This window comes from Ambystoma mexicanum, chromosome 3p (assembly GCF_040938575.1).
Source record: "Ambystoma mexicanum isolate Mex_15411 chromosome 3p, UKY_AmexF1_1, whole genome shotgun sequence".
Lineage (NCBI taxonomy): Eukaryota > Metazoa > Chordata > Amphibia > Caudata > Ambystomatidae > Ambystoma > Ambystoma mexicanum.
Window position 1 is genome coordinate 664,924,364 of NC_090925.1, and position 12,390 is coordinate 664,936,753.

Here is a 12,390-nt window from a genome sequence, read left to right on the forward strand (position 1 = left end):
TGCTATTGGGGGTGATTGTGAAAACAGTGCAATACTGAAACCGACGCACAGAAGGCACCTGAGCCAGTGGTAAAGCCAATAGAGTAGTGGTCAGAAGGAGAGTCAGTACCACAAAGGTCTGGATGGCAGCCTGTACCACAATGGTCAGGAGGAGGCATGAAGACCAGTTATTGTTCAAGAAAGCCCAGGCGTTCCTCCAAATGTACAGAGAGGACAGGAAGAAAACTTCTTATGTCCCACCCTCCTATTGGGCCTGGGATTACTTCAAGGTGCGTGATGTGGTTCAGCATCAGAGGCTGAATCTGTGGAGTGCACCATGTGGCCAGTGTCAACAACCATTGGGAAGGTAAATATTTCTGAAACACATCTACTGAGTACCACAGACCTCCTGAACCACCTGTGGGGTTGGCACTGGGATGTAATTAAGTTTCACCCACCCCAATCATATACTAGTGATGACAATAAGGCTGCAGCAGAGACCTTGCAGGAGGGCACAGGGGAATTGTAACGCGGTAGTCAAAAGTGCAGGCTTGCCCCAGCAATGATCGGGTCCTGCTAACTCCGTGACAGGTTGATACAAACCCACAGAAGGGCCAGGGCAATACTGTTTTTCATTCCAGAGAATTGTAAGGGGATGGGGCCAATGTCCCGTAGGGCAGTGTCATGGAAAACATTGTACAACAAATAAAGACAGTGGGCCAGAGTCTCAAAAAGTAGCACATACGAGAGGATAGTAGAGAATGTGCTCATTTCATGTGTGCTACTGTTAGAAATGTGCATGTTGCCTTATTCTCAGTGGTGACCTTTCAATTTTATTAGGGGCCTAGCAGTAATTCAAGGATTTTCTGTACAGCCCCTTGTAAAAATTAGTGTCGGTACAACTGGCTCCCAGAAACCATGTGGTGGCTGGAAGCATATTTCACAGGAACAAGCTCTTAAAGGATTCAGTGTGGAATTTTTGGAATAAGACAGGAATCGCCAAGGTTTTAGTCTCTCCTGTTTTTGACAGACGGTGCACGATTTATTTATCTATGGAGAGAGCCTGTAAATGCTAACAGCTATCTTTCCTAACATAATAGCCAGTAATAATTCAGGATACTTCTTGAGAATCTACCCTGTGACAACAGTGTTGTGTGCCTTAATGTAATTTGTTAATGATATTTTGCAACAAGTCCCACCATGTGATGCTACTCAGCTCAAAATGTAGAGTGGTGTATTGTCAGCCTCACTGTATTTGGGCTAATGTCTCCTTAGGGAGATGTACAAATTCATTCTGGCCCCCCTCCCCATGGGTACAGGAAGGAAATAAAATGTGAGTGTGTACCCTCATACCTGTAAATCAGGAGAGATGTAAAAATTGAGTGTGTGCCTTCAGTGTGTGCCTTCATCACTGCAAGTCCAGAGAAATATTAAATGTGATGTTGTATCACCACTCCCATCAGACAGGAGATTGTAAATATTCAAGATATGCATTCATCCCTGTAAGACTATACAGCTTTGACAATTGAGTGTGTAGCCTTCCCCAGGCAGGACAGGAAAGTTGAACACATTGTTTGTGCCCTCCTCCACTTAGGTTCAGTAGAGATTTGCAAATCAAGGGTCTGCCCTCATCCCAGTGAGATATAGACTATGGGCCTCATTACGACCCTGGCGGAAAGTTTCCGCCAGGGCCGTGACTTTACCACCATGGCGTAAACTGCGTTTACGCCATGGTGGTTGGCGGACTTACCGCCCCATTCCGACCTTGGCGGGGCGGTAAGTCCCCAATCCCCATTTACCCTTCCCCATTCCCATTTTTGCCCCATAGGGCATAATGGGAGTGGGGAAGGCGTTAATTACGCCACCGTAAATTACGGTGGCGTAATTAACATCAGGTCCCTTAGCGCCATGGATTTTAACGCCTGCAAAAAGCAGGCGTTAAAATCACCATGGCGCTAAGGGACCTCGTAGTAAGGCGGAAAGGGTCGGCGCTGTTAGCGCTGGCGTAAACCCCTTTCCGCCAGGGTCGTAATGAGGCCCAATGTGAAGAATCAGGCTATGCCCCCACCCCTGGACGACATAACAGAAATACCATTAAGTATGTGAATGAATCTGTGCGATCACTTGAACATCTACAGTAGGTTGATTATTCATGCCTGTGTTATGTTTACTGATACTAGACACACAAAAGACATCACACTTGAAACTTAACACTCTGGGCAGATGAATCATCAACATTGTTGCTCATAATCTCCGTGGTTACCACCATCCATCAAACAATGCAACTTAATCTCCAGCGCCTGAGCTAGTAGTGACTACTGGAACACAGCAATGGGTATTCTTTCTAAACTATGTTCCGCGGCTAGATTTGAAGTTCCTGTCACTGTGTTAGAAAAAGCAACAATATCCTACCATAGTTGACTGGGATATGATGATTATTCCTTTTAATGGCCATAAATTGTTCTGCATGACTAACAGAAAGGCTTCACCTGTGATCAAAGACAAGAGTATCAAAAGCCTGGCTGCAGACTAGCTGGCGGTAGCTTAAGATAAGATGATAAAATATCAATAGCTGCACATACAAGTGCTGCTGGCCAAATAAAAAATGGGGAGCAACAACACTGCAATTGCTCTTCATGGTTGTCAAGCTGACATGGGTTGCTCAAATATACATCCACCATCTCTATAGTTGTAAGTCCTCTATCAATACCTGTTGCTCTCCGAGGCTCAGATGCATTAAAAGGTGCACAATCTTGAAGTGAGTCCCACAGAGGGTTATGTGTGAGAGTTGAACACTCCATATGGGCTTCCCTTGCACCTGATCCATTTGCAGTAAAGAGGGCCCTACCAGATGAAGGCAGGCTTCTCACCTTTTGATGGGGTTGCTCATGTTACCTGGTCCATTTCTGATTTGCACTTTCTTTTGGTTTGAGGTATATCACATCTGAAGCAGGAAGACTGGCCTAATGATTTGGCATAACGACTGGCCAAAACATCTAACAGCCATGAAAGCAGATGTTGCAGAGCGCAAAGAGAGCACAACCAGCTGAGCTGTGGAATGCCATCCAGGCCTCAGAGCTGGGCATCCATAGCCCTCCCTCTTAGAGAATGTACATGGGGCTGAAGCCCCAAGGTCTATAAGAGCCTGCATTGCAGAGACAATCTGATGTTTACGAAATAGGTTTCTCTCTCTCTCTGTTTTTGCCATTTGTACTTAAGGATGAGCCAGGTCTGGGAGGGGGCAGAGTGATTGCAGCCCTCCAGAGCCTGGTGTGTGTGTTAACATTACAGGACGTTTACACCCAAACTTCTGTCTTTGTTTATTATTTATGTCTGAGTGCAGAGTATGTGGAATGCCTGAGATGGTGTGTGGGAGCTGGATTTGCACTAGTCTCGGGGGGAGCAGGACGAACGAATGTAACAGCTCACTTTGTGTTGTTATTGTTAGTTGTGCCTGTCCTTCAATCCTCACCACTGTAATCAAGTGATCTTGCAAAGGCCACTAGAGTGCAATCTGAACCTTCTAAGGATATTGTCTATAACATTCTAACTACTTAATATATAAATACACACCAGTCCGTCTCAGAATGATTCCCAGTGACTGCTGAAGAGTTTCAGCATTTATATGTTGTCCTACTATTCACAGTCTAAAATGTAAATCGCTAAACATCAAATGGGGGTCTTCAAATGATTCCAAAAGATATAGGGCCTCATTAGGACCCAGGCGGTAAGGGGTTTACGGCGGCGTAAACAGCGCCGACCCTTACCGCCTGATTCCGAGGTCCCTTAGCGCCATGGAGGATTTAACACCTGCTTTTAGCAGGTGTTAAAATCCATGGCGCTAAGGGACCTTGTTGTTAATTACGCCACCGTAATTTACGGTGGCGTAATTAACGCCTTCCCCACTCCCATTATGCCCTATGGGGCAAAAATGGGAATGGGGAAGGGTAAATGGGGATTGGGGACTTACCGCCCCGCCAACGTCGGAATGGGGTGGTAAGTCCGCCAACCACCATGGCGTAAACGTAGTTTACGCCATGGTGGTAAAGGTACGACCCAGGCGGTAACTTACCGCCTGGGTCGTAATGAGGCCCATAGACTGTGTTATTTTGTTTGTTTTATATACAAGTCATTCTGAAAGATTACCAGGGGTTCTCTTATGAATGGGTCAGTGTATGACTCACCCCTGTTATCATGTCCCATTGATCTTGTGTATACGTTCATTTTGATTAAGTAGATCAATAGTAGTACTGAGTGTGGGTGAAAAAGGCCCCATCCAATGCTTGGCTGTGACTGTAGCTGTAATAACTCACAGCATTGCTTTGTCAAACAGCCTGTCAAACATATGCAATGTTGAATTTCAGTGGTTTGGAACTGGCATTTTTAGCTGGTGGCGTGGGAGTTGGTGTTACACCTGCAGCACACTCAAAGTATTTGTAGCACTGTAAGACTGACCGAGGTGAGAGCAGATATCGTGTGCCACAGCAAGAATATCATTGACATCGGAGCAATCGCTAACACAACGTGTCCCTACAAGGTGGAAAACATGTACAAATGATGGCACATGTATTGTGTGCCTGAGCCTTAGAGCAGCAATACCGTTGATTCCACTGTCTGCCATGACAAGGCCCGAATCTTGTTGGCACAGAGTAAGGCACTCTGCCACCTCCTGCTCTACTTTGTCTCATATGACTGCTCCTGTGTGGCTCCTACAATCACCCACTTATATACACAAAGTGGCTTGCTGGTGGACAGCATGCAACTACTTGAATGCCTTTATGTGTTCATCACTAGAGAGGAAATTGACCCAATGTGCTGATACAGCCTTATAATTAGTGTGTTCCTCTAAGTGAAGTGGACTTTCTCAAATGATTACCATATGAATAATTGCATCATAAAATGCAGAGACAACTTTGTATGAAATGTGTAGCTGGGAATTTGTCAGCAGAGATCAAGCTTTGCCATCATGTCTCCGAATCCTTTGTTTTCAACAAGGCATATGTAAACATGTATACCTCCAGCATTGTCTCTTACTGAGAACTGAACAACTGCATTTGTGGATGGTTACATTGGTATTCTCCAATGTTCTCAAATGACTTGCTGAAGCTGGGCTGGCACCGACATTTTTTATCTACCGCTATTTGCCACCCGGGTGAGGTTGTTGCACCTGGCAGATACGCTACGTTGTTGCACGACTGACACACCTCCCTGTTCTTGGTTCAACATTTGGCCAAGTGACAGCATGCTGCTATGTGTTGTTGACTGCAATGGGTACGCTATTTAATATGTTGTTCCCACTTGTGTGGGTGGTAACACTTTATATACCCCAGCAATAATGGCATGCCTAGATGTATCCCGGCTATTCCACATGACACATTTCTGCACAGACTTAAGGGGCTGGGCTGATATTGACCCGGTAATAATAAATCCCACACTTAGATATACCCTGTGGACTCACAGTATGTGTCATTGACTGTTGATCAGTGGCAGAAGAAGAGGGAACATGGAGCTCTGCAAGGCACGCAGCTGAAAGAGGTGACACTGGTTGCTATGATGGTCTGGTAGGTTTTGTCGCTGATTGACATACACCATTGCCACCTCTAATTCTCTAAGGTGCTGTAAAGAGAATCTAGACAGGATGAATGTAGTGTGGTGGTATTGTTACACTCTGAGTCTGTGAAGGTGTTGTAGTCATAGTCATTGTAAGTGCTTTTTCAGAATGTGTGTGATACTCCAACCCACAAACTGGGCCACAGCTGTGGTTGGACATAGAATATGTGTTTGTAGCAATAACACCTCTGTGTTCTTTTATGAGAAGAGGCGGTCTAGTCAATGTCCTGATCATCATTACCTTCATCATCATCATCCCCACCTTAGTCATCATCAAAATAACAGGACAAATGAGTGCAGTGGGTGTGCTAAACTGAGAAACATCCTTTGCCTCGAACATTGGCCTTCGAACATGACTCTTCTGCCCAGACCTAGTGGTGAGAGATGCATATCCAAACCACCCTCAAGAAAGTCTGCTCCTTCTGCCAAAGATTTGCTGGCACTCCCTTTAACTGGCTCTTCAAAAAACCCCTGCAGAACCTGGTTGTGCAGGCTAGTCAGTTTCTAACAGGGAGCAGAGGATGTATCCCCAGGTGTGCCAGAATCTGATGTTAGGGAACGTGTGGTTTGGGCTGACTGCACTCAAATGGCAGAAACCGCTTAACAAGAGATGACAATGTTAGGACTGTTTGCCACCCCAAAACCAGGGTTTGATTGCTTGCAGAACTGATTGTAGATGTGGTGGATGTGTGTTATTAACTAGTATAGTACTACTCTCCTACTCAAGATTAGTGTATCTCCAGCAATTTCAGAAGCTTCTAATTCATCAGTGAAGGCAGTGATCGAAGTGTACGAAAAGAAGTAGTGGAATTATGTTCCCTGCTGGCCTGCACCCACTCCTCACAAACCCCATTATCACGTCCCCTCCCACACACAATACACACCCCAATGAGTTGCACCTGCTGTTTAAGGGAACGTTCAGTGCAGTGCACTGAAAGGGCAAGTTTCAACTGCTTCCTACACTTTAATTTTAAAACGAAACCATTCCGGAACGGTTTCTTTTTAAAATAAAAGTATAGGAGCTGTAAAAGGTAATTTTAAAAAGTAGAGGAGCACCGCTCCCGACCGCTCCCCCTCACTTCGACCACTGAGTGAAGCATGCAACATGTATATAGTGCCTTCCTCTGTCCTCTCCCACATTTATTATTTGGCTGTGAGAACATCTCAGCTGATGTTAATTTTACCTCATCCACAACAGGACCGGCAGTCCCTATTCCAAAAGGGAGTAGTGCTGTATGCTCAGCTCATCTACCACCACCACCACTTCCGCCATCAATTTTTTCAGCACCCCCAACATTTTATCTTCCGCCACAACAATTCAACTGCTTGTTTTATCTGTGAATGTGCCTGTTCAAACAAGCTGGTCCAGCGCAAATTCTACACTTAATGCTCAGAGTGTGCTTACACGGGTATTGTGCTGAATCAAACAACGAATCAACCTGCCACTGTATGCCCACCACCACCTCCACCAATGTTCCCCAAGACACTAACATTTTCTCTTTTCACACAACTATTTAACTGCTCGTTATGCGTGTGAGGGTGCCTGTTCAAATAAATTGGCCTAGCACACATGACTCTCTGGCCTACTGCTCACAGTGTGCTTAATAGGTGGTGGGTTATGTCACACAGTCCATTAGCCTGCACTAACAGCCACCACCACGTCCAACATGTTTTTCCAATACTCCCAAAATGTACTCTTTCCCAAAAAGAATTGAACTGCTTATTTTGTATGTGAGTGCGCCCATTCATACAAGCTGGCCCTGTACAAATGATTGCTTCAGCCTTATGCTAAGAGTGCAGGTGGTGCATGGCGTGACACAGCCAAGCAACATTCTACCAATTAACCACTACCGCCTCCAACTTCTTGTGTGTGTTTAATCAAGCAGATCCAGTTCATATATACAAAGTAAATTGTTGATGTTTCTGACATAAAAAAATGAAACCTCCCCTTACAAATCAACAGCCAATCAGATGAGCACAAATGCCTGCTACCAGTGATCACAACAAGTTTAACAGCACGTCCATTTTTTTTCTGTTCCCCCATAGTTGTGGCAAATACATGTATTTCTCCTGTTTGTGTGTGGGTGCCTTCTCAATCAGGCAGCCCCAGTGCACAGTAAATTGTTGAGTTGCCTGACAGAGAAAGTGAAGTCTTTCAAAATAAAGTCCAGCATGCCTTTCTGTGAAATGCACATTCCATTTAAGCGCCGCTTGCAAAAGTTGAAAATAAAATGGTATTCTGTTTAGCACTGCCTAATATCACTGTGCCCAATGTCTGCCATAAGGTATTAAATGCACAATATACAATGAAATTTTGATTCAAATCCCAAAAAGCACTACCTAAAAAGTAAAAGTAAAAGGGTCCAGCTATCAAACAGCATCAGACACCTCAAGCTTCCTTACATGTTCTCTGATCTCTCCTCATGAATAGATTTAATACGCAAACCCAAAAAGCCCTACATAGAAAAGACAGTTCAATGGTCCACCCCTCAGACTGCTACAGACAGCAGTACACACCACACCCCTCCCACTCTGAATGGTGTCCAGTGACTGCTGAAGAGCTCCAGCAGGCCTCCCTGTACATATAGCCAGGCAAATATGCCTGCCCAATCCCGATTACCAGAATCTCTTAAAAGTCCAGTGCGTTCAGACGAGCCTGAAAGAGCTAAACAGTAACGTGATTCAGGATTTGAACAAATCATTTGGCCTAGACATACTATCAAGATTGCACATGCCGCTCTGGGTCCCTCCCGCTCTGTTTGCTTTCCTGTCTCTCCCTTACCCCCACAAACCCCAATTCCCTCAACACTGAATCATACTTGGGCAACTCCTTTTTTGCCCAGATTTGTGACATAATTCATGGATTATTTGCGCCGAAAAAAACGGGATTTGTGTGCCATTCTGCTTGCAAATCCCCATTTGATAAACAGGGATTTGCGGGCAGAATGGCGCACAAATCCCGTTTTTTTTCGGCGCAAATAATCCATGAATTACCCCCTTGATGTCTCCTGGATACTTCTCTCCCAACGGCAAAGTCAAAGACAGACTGGCCACCAAGTGGCAGTTGCTTGCTGTCCATACTTGAATGTTTTCTTCCTCACATTGACGCTCATTTCTAAAAATAAGGGTCAACATAAAGCACCGGAGGAGATGCTAATGGCGTGATTTCCCTTTCCATCATGGGAACACATGAAACCTGCCTAGGCGTCCCCTCTTAGCTGTGGCATGTAAGTCACATACCTTCCCCTTATCGGTAATATAAGTGGGCAAGGGCCGAATCCCAAGATATGTAGGTGCCGTGTTGACATGGTGTTCTCACTCTCGGCTTGAAGCTCTCCATTCACATATTGCACTTGCTAGGTGGAAGTGAGGCTAGCAATGACTGCAAATCACCCACATCCAGTCAACCACTCTATGAATAGAGAAGAGCCAGGCGCATTATGGACATTTGAGTATACATGTTCTCATTGAACACACATGGCCTCAGTGTGCGCATTCACAGTGATGGCCCTTAAAGAGTCCATCAATACAAATTAATGTACTATATTTCCCCCTCTGTTTGAAAAGTGAAAATATGAAAATGCCATGTAGAGAATGAGTATATGTGTTTAATGCAAATCGGCGTTGCCCAGCTTTTCTTTACACTCTGACCAGCATTGTGTTGTCCCTTGTGGCGTGTCTGTCACAGGAAGACCAGGTAGAAGCTTGATCAGACAGGGACAAAAAATAATGCAGGGTGAAAAAATAATTCAGGGCATAAAAAAGGCGAGGCCCACATTCATTGTGTGCGACTTTTATTTTATGACATACTGGGTGGTTTCTGTGTTCAAAATGTTGCATTTTAAAGCATATTGGACTAGGAGAATTGGACACAACTACCAGCTACGTGTTGAAATACATCAATACAGAGGTCCATACATTGTTTTTTTCTAACTCTGTGTGCAATTTCTGTTTTCCCAGACTGATGCCTGTCATTACAGAAAGCACCCATTTATACCTAGAGAGTTGATTGCATGTTAACCTGCCAGTGAAACACTCCTTGTCAGGGATTTAAGTGAGCTGGGACTAGCCAGGGCAGAGCCCCTCCAGGCTCAGAAATATGGCTTTGAGACGGGGCCCTGCCAGGGCTCCCTCTTGTCCCCTGGCAGCCAAATCCACTATAGCCCAATGCTTTTTTTCTAAAACCTGAATTTCTCGCTCACGTGGGAGTGCTTCCGGCTTTGCATAATGGTGGCAACGGCATCGGAGATGACCGTGTGCTGGTGCCACCATTATGAAGAAAAGGTGAGGCCGCTGGAAACCGAGGCTTTTTTTTTTTCTAAAGCCTGAAGCTCCTGCTCATTTTTGGTGTAAATTCAGGCTTTATGAAAAAGGACCTTCTTTTCCAGCACCCTCACAGTTTCAGCTTTAATGGTGGCGCTGTCCCTCGCAAGGTGCTGATCACTGCAAAGGGCTGCCTGGTGAGCGGGGGTCTGGGGGTGTCTGTAACCCATTAAGCCGGGCCTGTTAAGCAGGGAATCTTCTAAGGTGGGGGCATGTGATTCCCCCCTTCGGCCACGCCTCCTTGATGACCGCAGGCTTATTTTCTACGGCCACTTAAGGCACTGATCCTTGTTCTGTCGGGTTCCTTTTAATGAATGCCACTGGCTTATTTGTTTATCTTGTGTGAATAAGTTGAACCAATACACATACAAAAAAATGAATTCCACTATATAGAGACTCTTAATGAACTTAAAGTGACCTTTTTAAGACTAAAATCAATTATGCTGATTTAAGTGACTGGACAATTGTGCATTGATAAATGCCTTGACTCCACCATCCAATGACTAATGGGCTGACAGATGTGTGTGACTCTCCTGATCTTGGTGTCATGGGAATATAAGGCGGGGAAGCCCTCACCCGCCGAGCCCAGATCATCGCAAATGAGCATATGTTCAAGGCTGTTTACTCTGCAGACGGTGACCCCCTTGAGACTTGATGGACTAAATGGTTTCTGGAAATATGACCTGCAATTGGTTGTTGGCAATAGCCATATGCAATGCTGCGTCCTGCACTGTCCTGAATGTGTAAGTTCAGGTTGAGGGAGTGAAAAGGCTACTTACCAAGGGAGCAGCAGAGAGCCACCAGCACAAAGGTGATGGCAGCCTTCATGGCTGACAGAGCGGCGTGTATCTTCCTTACGCCGCAACACCGGGTTCAAGGTTCTGACAAAATGTTTGGCGTGCAGAGCCTGTTCTTATACCAAAAGCAGTTCTTGATGTCGCATCCCCAGTGTGACGTTTCACATCAGGCGCCATCGTGTCAGACCACCTATCCAAAAAAAAAAAACATGCAATGTGTGGGAAAATTGATTCTCCCCACTGGCATGGGAACAAGTCCTGTAAGAGTTTCACACACCGTGCGTGGCGTCACAAACGAAAAGTCAACATTTTTCAGGATGCATATCCTGGGCAGAAGAGTCGTTTGCTTGCCACATGCTCCCCTTCGCGATGAACACCCCTACCCCATCCCTACAGCTGCTTAAGCATGCAAAATGCGTTTAGCATTTGCAACAATATTTATCATTTCATCATGATTTTCCTGCATTAGCAGAGTCAGCATTCTTAGCATTGACTCAATAAAGGTACAGTAAATAGAGGAAGGGTGGAGACTATGGACAGCACTCAACTTGGCCGAGTATTGTGGGGCTGAGTGCTTGTAGAGGTGGGAAAATTGGGGAGGGGGCAGGAGGGGTATGCCCTAGCCGGTTACACTCTGTGGTAGTCGCCCTTGAATGGAGACTACTGTTTAATAAATCCTATGACTATGGCAGTGTCAGATGAGTCCTTGTGACTGTAATATCTTTGCGGGAATACCCTACCAATGGGCTTGAAAAAAGTTTTGCGCAGTATTCATCCAAGTGCAGTGCTTTGCCATGCTGATGAATACCACCAAGGTTGTTGATGACACATGTGAATAGAGTTTAAATCTGCTTAGTCTGTGTTAGTCTGCTCTCCACATACCACACAACTTTGTCATTTATGGAAGAGATTTTTCAATTGCCTCTCTCCTAGTTGACTTTCAGAGTTTCACAATAATTTGTGTTTTTATATTGCATTTCATGCTGGATTATTCTCGCTTCTATTTGCTTATGAACAGGGGTTATTAACCCCTTTAACCGTACTCGATTCGTCAACTTCAGAAGGATGAAAGGCTGAGTCGGCCATGTATCTTAACTTGTGAAGAGCAGTACAGCTGTATGTGAAGGACAAGTGAAGACACACCACTAGACGCTCACACCAGACAAAATACAACCCGCTAGGGAAAAAGGCCCAAGAAACTCTTGCAACAATAACAATTTTTATTTTTACAAAAAGTAGGTGCACCAGCAAATAACTCTGCTGCCAAGAACATTCTGAGACAAGAGGGGTCAAACAAAGACTGTAAAGGGGGCAATGCCATTCATATACAGGAAAAGTCCACATGGCTGGTTGGTGTGACCCTTTACATGGTCTGCCTAGTCCATATGAGATGCCAGGCCATTGGCCCCAGCCCAGTCTTCTATCACGTGTGGTCTGCTGAGCTCATCATCTCCAAGGAGCCAAGGTTACTTTATCACTGCACAGTGCACTTGGCAGGCTCGAACCCAAGCACAGTGGGAGTTTCTAGGTCACGCAAATTCACACACGCACACATTTCACTCATTCCGATCGCATCTCTGGGCTTCCAAGGCTTTCACCCTCACTTTTGAACTGTAATGTATCCCTACCTGTACCTTGCATTACAAATCATGCCATTGTAGGATAAAAGTGAGACACCCAC

General features: G+C 45.2%; 1 protein-coding gene across 1 annotated transcript in view; it reads right to left on the minus strand.

Annotated features, from left to right (window-relative positions):
* LOC138579940 (uncharacterized) overlaps positions 1-10,784 on the minus strand; it is a 256,110-nt gene extending 245,326 nt beyond the window's left edge. The window contains exon 1 of the mRNA XM_069650158.1: positions 10,692-10,784. Within this exon, the coding sequence (XP_069506259.1) occupies positions 10,692-10,740 (49 nt within the window). The 5' untranslated portion in view covers positions 10,741-10,784. The remainder of the gene's footprint in view (positions 1-10,691) is intronic.
* Between the last annotated feature and the right edge of the window lie 1,606 nt (positions 10,785-12,390).